We start from the raw sequence: 13,956 nt of genomic DNA, 5'->3' as shown, positions 1-13,956 counted from the left end.
TTTCTCCGGTCACCTTAATCGTATCTCAGAATCATCTTATTGAAATTAAGAGAAACGTTGCCGGATACTGTGGCCGACTTTTGGAATTATGTTTTTTTGTTTGTGCCAAATGACACATGCGGTTAAACCATTTACCACTGACTGAGACTGAAGACCGACGTATAAACGACGGAGTGAGTCATCTTCTCAAAAGCTCACGATCTTATTTCTTCTTCGCGGTAGTAAAATAGCTATGAGAAGGAAAACCCGCACATGAGCGCCACCTGCCGACGGGAGTCAATAACTAAATACCGTTTTTTTCTTGCATTCATAATTTTCAATAAATACCCAAACAAACCCCAAAACATTCATAAATAGATTTAGAATTATGGTGTATGGTTTTCTGAATCTGAATCTGAATTCAGGCCACATTTCCAAAATAAATAAATAAATAAATAATAATCTTGTGAAGAAGTGTTGAAATTAGATTTAAGATACGTTTTATGTAAAATACGACGCATTAAGCTCCCAGGCCATTTAATGTTTTAATGAGGTGAGGTGTAAAGAGGTGTCATCATTTTTCTGTAATCACGGGCTCACTCAATCACTGTTTGAGGGTGTTCCTGCATTGGCCTGTGTTAGTGCAACATCCTGCATCGCCCCTTAAACAAGATGCTCTCCTCACTCAGACAGGCTTAATGTGAGTGTCTTCCAGCAGAGATATTTTGACGTGGTGTGGACTAAAGCATTTAAACTCTTGTCATGATTCATGCTTTATTTAGTTACAAAGTGGGTGTCTTACATTCCTGTCAGGTGTGTGAGTAAGAGAGAAGGGTGCGCGCCACCATGAGGAAGTTGCGTGCGTAAAGCAAAAAAAAAAAAAAAAAAAAAAAAAAGAACCTACCAGTTCATGTCATTTAGTCAGGAAGCGAGAAAAGGCAATGCGGAAGATGTTTAAACTTGCTCAGGCGCGCGTGATAGTACATACGTTTGTACGCGCGCGCGTGTGTGTCAGTGTGTGCGTGTGTGCATGTGTACATGCAGCCTATGGTGAACCGCGTAGAATCGCGAGCCACGCCGCCGCCAGAGGGGTTCCCCATATCAACAGCGCACGAAGCGCAAAGACCGTCTGAGGCTTTCTGGCTGAGAAAACCTCGGACTGCGCACGGCCAGGGCGAGCTGCGGCACCCTGACTGGACTGAACCGCAGATTTGTAGACGGACTGCGCTTGAACTTTTGAAAACGAGATGATCAGATTGGACAGAGCGAGGATCAAGTGAGTTAAGATTTGCGCTTCTCGTTGTGCGCTCTCGCCTAAACCCGATGCCCAAAGAGAGCAGGAGAAAGACCTCCAAGGAGGCCGGGCTTTCTGGGACTGGGATAAACGAGGGGTGTCGTTCAGAGCGCAAAGCAGTCGCGAAGTCCTCCCAGATCTGCGATGAACTCCTGCAGAAAGCAGCTCAAGTCGCCCCTACGTCCGCAAACGGGGCGCCGACTGTGATGGAGGCGCGCCGGGTACCGCAGGTCACCATCACCCCGGAGGGAGGCGGCTGCTCCCGGGAGGTGCAGCAGGAGGACTGGGATGATGTGGTTGACGTTGGCCTGCGAAGGAAACTGTCCAACTCCTCCATCTCCTCAACGGGGTCCTCCTTGGTGGAGTCCGAGGATGACATACTGCTCAGCGACAACGAGAGCAAGAGCAAAGGCATTATCACGTTAGAGCACCTGGTGGACGCCGGGGAAGTGAGTAAACTGAGCCACAAAGAGGTTCGACAGCTGCTAAGTTTTTCATACTAATGAATACATGATAGACCTTAGTGGAGTCCTCAGGGGTCTCCAAACAACAGAATCACAATCTAATTCAACTGCACTGGAATTTTCTCATTTGCACAATGTGTAAAAATGTGTTCAGATGAGGATTTACTCTCACCTTTTATCTCCCGCATAAATTACAGGCAGTTATGTAATTCACTTCTAATGCAACAGCACTGACAATTTTCTTGTAGGGGGGTGTCTGGGAGAAAATCATATTAAAAAGGGGTATCCTTGACCTCTCTTGGAAATGAAAACCACCTTGAAGTGCTACACATGTAATACACAGTGGTTTTCACTCCCCTCTTGTAAGGCGCAGAGGCTACTGTTGTGAAAACAAGCACAGCAGCACACAGGCACATCAGTGTCTCTCCACTCATCACACAACTTCCTCACAGACCACAAGACCTTTAGGAACCTTTTCGCTGCATGAGACAGCCACAAAACACCAGCAGAAACACTCAACACTTTGAGCTCGTCATGGCTGTAGAATTATTCATTTCGCCGAGCATGGCACCCTGCACGACATGTTGTAGAAATCCTGCATCATGCCACAGATAAGAGTGAACGCTCTCTGCTGAACACTTCTACTGAGAGAAAACAGTTCCTTCTGTATTTCTAAACTTATGATGGTATGTGATCCATGGTTTGTGATCGTGTGGAACAGATGATCTGACAAGATTGGAGAGAGCACAGACTAATCAGCAGGAAATTTCATTTCCCCCTTTGAAATCGCATTAACTTTCCTCATGTTTGATGAATGAACCAAACCTTTAACGTCTCCCTAATGTTACACTGGGAGTGATGAACTGTGACAGATAAAGAGGTTTTCTAGATTATCTCCAATTTATCTCCAAGGTTATCTCCTTATCTCTGTATCCATTAAGATTTTTATATCAACAATTATTTCATAAAACGTGGTATAAAATGTTTAGGGATGTAACTTTAATGCTGTGACACCTGTAGCCCAGCATATGCAGTTGCAGGGTTAGGTTAGTGAGTGGAATCTGACAGAATTTTGAGTTTTCCAGTTTGGAAATGTAAAACCTGACCTTTAACACGGCACGGCCCTCCCTCAGCACACAGGCCGCTGTGTTGAAGGCTTTGCCTTTGATTCAATAGACGCTGAGGGTGGAAATTTGTTTGCTTTCAACATTCTTGCCTGATAAAGCTCTCCTGGTGACACACAAGTCTCAGTCTTACTGCTCATATTTGTATTGACATGTTATTTGGAGCAATGTCTTTATTTGAGGTATTGAAGAGTAGAGTAGACTAGAATAGATGAAGGTTTTTGTGCTGCAGCGTTTTGCCTCTGCTGTTTTTCTCTTCTCCTTATCTTCTCTCTCATAGCATCTTTGTCTCATTTTATTCATAATGTGACTTTATTGTGGTTCTGTCTCTAATTGTGCTGCCGCTGCCTCGGCCATGTCTTTCTTAACTTTGGACGACCATGGATAAATAAATGTATAGATTAGAAAAGAGTAGAACTGCGGTCTCCGGGTTTTCATGCTGTTTTTCCATCTGCATTTTAGGGAAGTGGGGACTGCTCATCGTGACTCACCTTGGTGATTGTGTCCTCTGGTTACCAACATAATCTGCTTTTTGTCCTTTCTGTGAATCTGACTTAGTTTCGGACTTACGTTGGTGTGTGAGTGCGTGTGTGTGAGTGCGTGTGTGTGTGTGTGTGTGTGTGTGTGCGTGTGTGTGAGACTTTATGGGCATGCTGCTTCTCTTTTCCTTCTCCATACAAGGTCTGTAGCTGTCACCTTCTTTTAAACAGACTTAATACACATTGCTTGTGAAGTGTGTGCGTGTGTGTGTGTGTGTGTGTGTGTGTGTGTGTGTGTGTGTGTGTGTGTGTGAGGGAGAGAAAGAGAGAGAGAGCGAGAGCGAGAGAGAGACATTGTAGAGTGCCGTGCTGTGGTAACTGATGACACCATTGTGAGTCCAGTGAATAGAGGGTCAAATGAAGGCTCTTCCAAACAAAAAGTCCTCCAGTCCCAGTCCTTCACCAGCTGTTTGGGTCTTTTAGACATTTATGAAAACATAAGTGGATGTATGAACTCTGAAAATAGCCACTTTTATGAAGCTTTTCCACCCTCTGCAGCCCACACACAAACATGCTCACATCACAGGACCGCATGTCATTGTGTAATAATGTTATTGTGGTCAATTGCCAATTTGAGCTTTTGGCCTCTGACATTTAACAAACAACCACCTCAGGAAGTCAAGAGCGCTTGTGCACCAGTGATACTCAGCGGGTGATAATTCACTGTTAATTCACTGCATGCGTTGTATTTAGCTGAACAAATAAGAAGCCGATTCACAGTAAAGTTCTTTGATAGATGTTTCACAGAGCAGAGAATAGATTCAGAGCGGAAAGACGGACTGACTGAGTGGGTAATCTGTCGAGACTGAGGCTCATCCCTGCAGTGGGGTGAGTTTGCTAATGCTGCAGTGGTTTGCATCCTATTAGGACTTCAAGCTGGTGCTGGTCATTCTTGTGAGGAATACATTAGATATAATGGCTGTCCAACAAAACTTGGCTGAGTCACGCCGACCATCATGCTCTTGTTCAACCGGAAACGTTGTGTTGCTGGAACCTGGTGAAGTTTGCTTTCTGATGCTTTCTGTCGACTGTTCAAACCTGCATGGTTTTCTTCCTGCCAGTCTGACCCGACACACAATAAACAAGTGACGTGACGAGTTGTATGCTCCAAGTGCACAATTTAAATAAACAAAAAGACAACAAGCATCATTTTTACATAAATGTGACAGTCATACAATGGTCGTTATGCACTTATAAGGTGGATTTGCATATTATTTGCAGTAGCCCTTTTTGATCCAACATGCTGTCAGGTTTTATTTAGAAAGGACATTAGTTGGTGTTTTAGCCATACAGGATGAGCACAGTGTTTGTGTTTTCAAGCTAAACTCTCAGCTTGTTGTGGTTTCTGCCATCAAGGCTGGTCGTGACATCGGGGGTGTGAAGAACAAACAGGTGCAGTTTCAAAGTCAGATTATGTGTGGAATGTAAATACTGGCGAATTTATAGTGCATGCCACGTTTACATCAAAACTCAGTCGCCAGGTATTAGTTTCCATTCTCTCACGCCCATTGTGCAGATAAGACACCACACCTGTAACAGAGTAAACAGTGGAGATATGCACAACACCTGAAGTCAGTCAACACAACCGCATGATAGCCCAAACTAGTCATGTCCTAATTCACTCAAATTGCATTCAAATGACAGGTGATAAGTATGTCGATAACAGTGACAATAGCGATGAGTCAGCAACGTAGTATCTACCTGTAAGTTAATGATTTAATAAAGCAAATGTTGTTTTGGTCCATGTGGAGGTCTAACATCGACACAGCTAGATATTATGGGTAAATATTGTTGGCCAGATACGCAACAGTAGCAGCAAGCGAAGCGTATCGCCTGACATTTTCAGAGCGGCTTGGCTGGCAGAGTTGAGTTATTTCCACTGATGGCGAACAGTAAAACATCAAGCTTGAGCTGAGAGTTCTTGCAATAAGACCAGAGTCCGTGTTTCACTTCCTGTTTCAATCAGAGTGTGCAGAATAAAGTGACTTCTCACTCAGTGTCAGGCATGCCCTCTCCAAGGCCTCCAAATACTGATACAGCGAGAACACTCACTGCTTTTCCTCTCCAGTGACGGGGAATTCATTTAACAAAGGGACAAAAATTTCCTTTCGAGAAACAGAGACGTCTCAAAGGTAAAGTAAGCAGTGCTGGAGATGTGTTCAGGTTTCTGGCATGGAATAAGGCAGGCAGATCTGTGTCATCTCCCAACAAGTGTGAAGCACTACTGTGTCTCCGCGAAGCACGCAAGCTGTCACTGTGTCTGTTGAGTGTGCGTAAGTGTGTGTGCATCTGTGTGTGTGTGAGAGAGAGAGAGAAGGATGGAGAGAGTGAGAGATCTTAGACAAACAGCCATGAACAATAACAGTTTCTGCCAAGAGGAGATAACTCATTCCTCAAGTGCACTGTTTCCTTTATTCAGACTTGGTTGCTTGATTTACTGCAAATAGTCAGAGCAGAGTTTAGACTTGGCTGATGGAGATTGAGCGGGAGTCGCAGGATCAACCACAACAAGTGTCAAAATGTGGGCAATGTTTGATGTAAACCTTGACTTAACCCTCCTGTTATGTTCACATTTTTTAATATCTTTTATGTTTGGGGTCAATTTGACCCCTGCAGTTTAAACTTCCACAAAATTATTACAACTAAAATTGTTATCAAAGTTTATGTGTCAAGTACTTTATGTTTCTTTGTTGATTACCTAAATAGCCCTTTAAATAAAACATAACTCCCCACCACCCCCACTTATACTTCCAGTATTCGTGTTACGCGACAATGGAAAAATATGCAAATCACCATAAAATTTCACTGATTGATCTAAAATTGGAAAGAAATATTAATTTTTGGTGTTTTAATGGCTTTATATTATTTCTAAGTACAGATTTTTGTTATTTATAACCAATGCGTTACAAAGTGTGCACAGGACATTGAAAACATATCATCATGTGAATTTCATCTTTACCCGGTAGTGCCCATTACATTAGGAACACTCATTAAATATGAAGCAAAAAAAATGATGTTAATCATTTATTTAGAGACGGTAAACATTGGCTGGGGTCAAATTGGCCCCAAACATAATAGGAGGGTTAAGGTAACTTGAGGTGACTTGACTGAGAATTATAAATCATGCACAGTCACACCTATGACTCCCATTCTCATAACATTGGAATCTAATAGTTTCCTTGTTTGGCGTGAATTAGGTCTGTCGCTCTCACTTCGCACCCATGACGCTGATCAGTGCTCGTTTCAAAAGACTGGCCGCCCCAGGCGAGTCAGTGCTGTGACCCCGCTGCTACACCGAACCGACGCGCTGATGCTCCATTCAGATACGAGCTTCCACAGAAATGACTTTTACCTGACCTAGATTGTGGGTTTCATGCAATAGCGAATCAAGACATGTCATCAGATTGAGACACACGGCAGGAATGCTGAAGCTGACAGATTTTCCTTTGAGTTCAGAGTGAGACGGGCCAAGTCAGTGAGCCTGCAGCACCTCCTCTAGTCAGAGACCTTTTCTGTGAATGAGGGCACACAGCGAAACCCTAAAACCAGAGCCAGAGGTGGAGGAGGGTGTGTTTCCAGTTCCTCATTTTAAACTTAACTGGCATCATTCATTCATCAACTGAAGTAAACTACATTTCAGTAGACTGGCATGATTTCATTTACTATGAACTTATTCTCTGACCTTTTTTTTTTTTTTTTTATTATTATTCAATTCTATTCTGCATTTTTCTGAGCAGAGCAAGCCCTGGTGGAAGTTGAAGACCATCGTCCACTGGCCCTTCGCTGCCTCCCAGAGGAGAAGACTGAACTGGGTCCAACTCGCCGGACATAAAGGTTTGGTTTGTTTAATATGTCCCATCACAATTAAGCTTTAATTTTATTTCTAAGGGAAATTTGACACACTGTTTTGCCTGACCCGTCCATTCCTCCTTAGAGAAATCAGGGTCAGCTAGAGCGCAGATGATTGCTGTCACACCGTAGTGGAAGAAACTAATTACATTTATTCAGATTACTGTTATTGAGTAGTTTTTTGTATACTTGTGTTTGACTATTTTTAAAGTCAGTAATTCTACTTTTACTTCAGAGTATTGTGCTTCACTACATTTTAAATCAGATCCATTACAGAGAACAAATGATCAGTGACAGACCTTGCACAATAAAATCTCAGTCAGCAAAGATAAGAAGAGGAACCTGGTTCTGCTTTGTTGGTTCTACTTTGTGTCATTTCCAAATTTAAAAGCTGCATGATGGAGGATTGCAGATGGTCAATGGAAACGAGGACAGTTTAGACTTAACTGGCCAAAAATGTCTAGACAGCGTGGAAAAAAAGAGGCACAATATCAGCAAGTTGACTTTATGATGAGAAGTAGACTCAGCCATCATACTATATCCTTATTCCTCATTTGTCAGTTGAGTCTACAGGGTCCTCACTTTGGCAATTTTGCACAATGCACCTTTAAAAGAAACTAGACCGAAGCGTGTTCTCTCATCCTTTTATAACTTCATGGAAAAGATCAGACCTAAACCCAGTCACTGTTCTGAAAAAGTAACTCAGTAACTTTTACATTTTAAATGAGGTACTTTTACTTCAGTAGGTTTTTACAGCAGTACTCAGGTAAGTTCTACCTGAGTAGCACTTTGTCGTGCTCTCTCCAGTGCTGCTGTCACAGAGGCTCCAAGCTGCTCCTGCCTGTTGTCTTATCGCTCTCTCACCCTGCTGCCCTCCATATGACACATAATGTTAAAATTAGATTCTGTCGTGACCTAGTTACACATTCACTGGGAACCAGAAATGAATTTTTTTTTAGAATCCAGAATCTAACTTTTTATTGTCCCCCCGGGTTCTTGAATGCTTGAGCTCTAACTCTCCGGTCCTCATCTTCCCTCCAGGGAACTTCAAAGCGGCAGATGAGGGCAACATTTTGAAGAAGTTCTCAGAAAACGAGAGGCAGTGTTTCGAGAGGCTGAGAGGAGACTCGCTGCTGCCGTATGTGCCAGGTTACCATGGCGTCGTGGAAACAGACGGAGAGTCTTTCCTTCATATGACTGACCTGCTGGCGACCTTTGACCTTCCCAATGTCATGGACTGCAAGATGGGAGTGAGGTAAAGCAGAGGGCGCTGTTAGTGAAGTGTCAGATGCAGTGTCAGAAACACCCACACCCGAGAAAAACATTCCATATTTAATATATTTTGTGTAGTATTCATCTCTTTGCTCTTGGCAGTAATTTTTATTTTATTTTTTAAGAAAACAACGCCAAGCAAGAGCTGAAGCACTGTGATAATAAATGACCCTGTCAATACTTACCCACAGGAATGTATTATTCCAAGTGGCTTAACCAGCACTATTTTATCACTAGATAATATTTTGGAGTCAATGTAGTTTGGACACTTTTCCTTATGAAAAGTAAAAGCGTTAGTCATCGTCAGACGTTTGCCAGCATATCGAGTGCAGAACGAATTACAAGAACACCTGCTATCATATTATCACAGTAATACTCAATTTTTTTCTTTTTTTTCTCCATTTTCACAGTGCTGTGTTTACACTAAGCCATTCCATTTTTCTTCATCTGGGTGGAGTAGAAGTCCAAAGAGTCCGTGTTAAAAGAGCTATCAAAATAATGTATACTGCATATACTGTATACATACTGTACATACTGATGAATGAAAAGCCAGTTATCTTTTATTGGATCACATTCAGTGTCTTTCAGGCTCTCCCTCTAGTTCCTGAGATTCTCTCTTCCTTTTTTTTTTTTTTTAAACATACGTGCACAGTTTCATCAGGGTTGTACCTGACTCACAGTTTCCAGAGTTGACTCTGATTTGCTGATTGCTGATTGCTGAGTTTCACCAATAAGGGACTCCATGTCAGTGTATCAATACAATATAATGGAGGAGAATGTTGCAGTGATAATATAAAGATTGTCCCCTCAATTAACAATAATATTCTTAATTTTAGACAATTCTCTTAAATGCAGACCTTAACAGACAATGTACAGAAATCAGACCTGTTCCTTGTGTGTTGTGCGTTGTTATTTTCTTTGGTTGCCTGCACATGAAACATGCGTATGCTAATATTCTGCTGAAGTGGATTAGAAGGCAGGGAGACGTGCAGACTACAGTGTGTGTGCTGCTTCGCTCTATAAGGGAACACCTGTTGTAACTGCAGGCTACAGTGTTGGCTTCCTGCCACAACGGGCGGGGTGCCTCACTGTCTGTTACTCACATGCACAAATACACACACACACACACACACACACGCGCGCGCGCGCGCTCAAATAAACACACATGCACAAATACAAGCACACACACACACACATACACACATACACAAACACACACAAGCACACATGTGCATGCATGCATGCAAACATATGCAGGTATGTGCATGCTCACACATGCACACAACATAGGATATCACCATTTTGAGAGCCTTCTTTCCTGTTTACCACACACACACACACACACACACACACACACACACGTAGACCTGCACACAGAAGCAGGCTTTGACTCAGGGTGTCCCTGGAGACTCCCCTTTGTCAAAAACACTTACAGCCACAAAGTTGCACAGCCACTAGCTTGCACGCTCAAGCTCCCACACAGCCAAGCGAACAGTCGCTTTGTGCACTGGAGTCTCCGCTCTTCTTCCCTCTTCAGCACAGAGGAAGTTAAACTCATAAAGTGAAACTGAAATTCACATCTGTTTGCCCATCACTGCTCGCTCTGAATAAGCCAAGTGGAACCATGCATTAATGTTACTGTTAAACATTTGTGTTTAATACACCGTATGCACGATCATATCCTGTGCATCATAGCGCACCACTGCATAACAAATGGATATGCAGTTCACGAGGAGAGTTGTTTGTAGAGGAGAGAGCTTTTTCAAACTTTAATATAATAAAAAATATGCACAAGTGATTTGGGCTTCAGAGATGAAATACTGTATGTTAAATAGACGCTGTTGACCTTGGCCATAAGGTATGAAAAGTAAATATGTGAATTTTATTGTATGTTACATATAACGAAAGCACTACAATATTTAGTGAGTCTTGTGATTGAGAATAAAGGAGAAAAAAAGGTGTTATATATGCTTTTATGTGGTACCCCCATTTATGTTTTATATCACTAAGATGTATTTTCCTTCTTTGAAAATAATGATGATACTACTACTACTACTACTACTGCTACTAATAATAATAATAATAACAAAATAGATATCACCTGAAAGTACACAACTCTACCATTTTAACTATGAATAAATGTCAAATTTGGAGGGTTATATAATGGTGTTTGAAATGCTCTGACTTCATCTAAAACTGCACAAGTTCTCCATCTGAAGGGCTGTTTCTCTCGCTGTTGCAGGACGTACTTAGAGGAGGAGCTGGTCCGTGCACGGGAACGTCCCAAGCTGAGGAAGGACCTGTACGAGAAGATGGTGGAGGTGGACGGCAACGGGCCGACTTCGCAGGAACATGTGCAGAGGGCCGTCACCAAGCCCCGCTACATGCAGTGGAGGGAGACCATGAGCTCCACCCACACTCTGGGATTCAGGATAGAGGGAATCAAGGTAGAGGGAGACAGAAAATGAAGATGACACATACACTGGACAAGCACACACTACAAACCATATGCAAGGGGTGATGGTAGCCTGCAAGCTGGCTTGTGACTGAGAAGTGAAGCTCTTGATAATCATTCTGTCCTCCCTTGTGGCGCCATTTGGTGGCTGAGAGTGGAAGACTGCAGTTTTAGTGGGCAGCATCCAGGTGTGAAAGTGTGTAACTGTGTGAATGTGAAGAACCACAGTGCTGAGAAAGAGCATGCATGTTCAGCAAAACACTGCCAATGTTAATAATGGTTAAATATGCACATAATTACAGTCACTTGACTCTGGTCTACCAGTATCCTGACCTCAAGGTTGCACGCACACACCCACACACATGAAATACATAATAAAATAGGAAATATATCCCAACACCTAAAGAAGGTGGATGTCAGGAGTCATTTTGTCTAATATTCTCTGACATAGGGATTAAGCCTCTCTCTTCTCTCTAGAAATCTGATGGCACCTGTCGCACGGACTTCAAGAAAACCCGGTCGAAGGAGGATGTCATCCAGGTGTTCAAGGATTTCGTCGGAGGGAATGTCAACATCATAGTATGTGGCAGCCTGCAAGCTACTGTACACATTATGTACTGTAAACACACAACACACAAAGCACACGCGAAGACTACACCAACTACAAACACGCTTGTTCCAATCAGCTCTCACAGCTCTTGCACAAATGATTACACAATGCTAATGTTGTATACTCAGTCCTCACTACGTTGTGAAACGGTCCGAGCCCGTCTCATGATCTGTGAAACACACACCTGAGATGTTTGAACTGCATGAGCAAACTACAAAAAGAGTAATCCCTACCACATGGTGCAAAGCAAATGCTAGATACTGTTTGAGTTTTTGATTATGGTGGGAGGTATGGTAGTGATAGGCATTAGGTATGTGTATTTAGTAAGTAGGATTTTGGGATTCAGAGTAAAAACTATTGGTGATTACATAGTTCATCCTTTAGACTTTCATCCTGGCAAAATCGATATTTTAACATATTTTAACATTTTGTTTTCCTCGTCACACAGACGGCCTACTTGAGCAGATTGACAGAGATCAAACATGCGCTGAAGGTGTCCGAGTTTTTCAAGAGACACGAGGTGATACTGCATGACTCATATATGGATGGATGGATAAATGAAAAGATAGACAGCAGGAGCAAAAGAAAGTAGGACAAAAGTTAATAATATATATTTTTCTCTCTCCTCTAGGTCATTGGCAGCTCTCTCCTCTTTATCCATGACCACACAGGGCAGGCTCAGGTCTGGCTCATTGACTTTGGCAAGACCACAGCGTTACCAGAGGGCCAGACGTTGGACCATAGCATTCCCTGGCAGGAGGGCAACCGGGAGGACGGCTACCTGTGGGGGCTGGACAACCTCATCCACACACTGGAGTGTGTGAGCTGTGGAGGAGCGGAGGAAGCAACCTGTGTCCCAGTGACCACAGAGAATTGCATAACTACAGAGACTGATGGTCAATGACTGTTGACTCGTAGACGTGTTAAAGGAACTCAAACTATTTTGAAGGACACGAGAAAGACCCTAAACAAGATCTAGTTAAGGTTGAGGTGTTTTATGAGCTTGGTGAGCAGTGATAAAACAAGTGAAACAATGCAGGAAGAAGGAAGCAATGATCATTCAAAACTGAAAAAAATTGAAAAACCTCAGAGAAAACGTTTTCTTCTTATGACACTGACAGAAATCAGTGACGGACACTGAATAGAGGGAGCCAATGAATTTGTCATTGAATAAACGAGCAAAACGAACTGACACTAATTCCATCTTAAATGAAATGAAGAGGAAAGTGATGGTATATGGGAAGGAAATGCTCATAAATCAGTGATAAAAGAGCAGAAGTGAGCAATCAGGGTTACAATCTCAGTTCATTTTTCTTGATTTGTTGTCACCCTTGCACAGTTGAATGTCACGCCTTTTTTTTAACATCAGAGAAGAAAATCTGTTCAGTGTGACAATTTTGACTGTCACAATCCTGTGGAAAATATTGGACTCCAGTACAATATCAATACAACCCTGAATGCAGTGATCAGATTGCATTGTCGTTGTCACTGTTCAAGAGTGCAACACTCATTGTATTTCATTGTATATCAATGTGTATTTTAATCGCTGATTGACATTTTAGTCCTTTAATCAAACTTCTAATTATACTTATTTTTTGTTCTCTGTTTCAAGCTTGGTTGGTCATAGATGGACATTTTTTATTAGAAATAATCCCTTGAGATGTACAATCTCATTTTCAAGGGGTTCCTCAATGACAATAACAGTATATGCATAATTAGACAAAACATTTAACAAACAACAAAAATAACAATATAATTAAACAACACCATGGGACAAAAAAGGAAAAGAAAACAAAAACTATCAAAAAACAATTACAAAAGGAAATATAAAACAACAAATATCAAATAAGACACGTACAGAGTGAGATCGTACTCCAAGCAGAGCATGAAAAATGGATCATTTATTCATAGATAATAGAAAAGTATTAATGTCAAAGATAGCATCAAATAATAAAGTTATATAAACATGTATCGAGGTGTTTTGGATGAGCATCAGATGCTGCACTATATGCTGTATCATACTTTTTTCTGGGCGTCATTCCTTCAGATACGACATTCCAAAAGTGCCATGTATGTGAAATGGATGGAAGGCATTTGGAATTACAGGGAATTTTTTTTTTTTTTTTTTAGCAAAACACTATTGCACTATCTTACTATACTGTATTACCAAGGGCTGGGGTGTTCACTGGGATATTAAACAATAAAAACATTTATACAACTGTGATTCCTTCATGTTAATTTCCTGTTGCTGGGATGACGTGTGTATTCATGGCAGATGGTGATGTGATTTGGATTGTTCGTGATAAATGGATTAAAGAAAGCTGTTTAAAACTCTTGTTTTGTTCACATCACGCATGAGCTTATGAAAAA

The 13,956-nt window shown here is 41.9% G+C and overlaps 1 protein-coding gene across 1 annotated transcript; it reads left to right on the top strand.

Annotated features, from left to right (window-relative positions):
* The first annotated feature begins 339 nt into the window (after positions 1-339).
* On the top strand, positions 340-13,776 carry itpka (inositol-trisphosphate 3-kinase A). Its single transcript, XM_030044285.1, has 7 exons — positions 340-1,722; positions 7,138-7,234; positions 8,291-8,504; positions 10,764-10,968; positions 11,454-11,555; positions 12,035-12,106; positions 12,218-13,776. The coding sequence occupies exons 1-7, from the start codon at positions 1,303-1,305 to the stop codon at positions 12,488-12,490; spliced, it is 1,383 nt and encodes a 460-aa protein (XP_029900145.1). The 5' UTR covers positions 340-1,302; the 3' UTR covers positions 12,491-13,776.
* Positions 13,777-13,956: the final 180 nt, after the last annotated feature.

Source organism: Myripristis murdjan, chromosome 22 (assembly GCF_902150065.1).
Source record: "Myripristis murdjan chromosome 22, fMyrMur1.1, whole genome shotgun sequence".
In the NCBI taxonomy this organism is placed as follows: Eukaryota; Metazoa; Chordata; class Actinopteri; order Holocentriformes; family Holocentridae; genus Myripristis; species Myripristis murdjan.
This window is presented reverse-complemented; position numbering and strand designations above follow the sequence as displayed.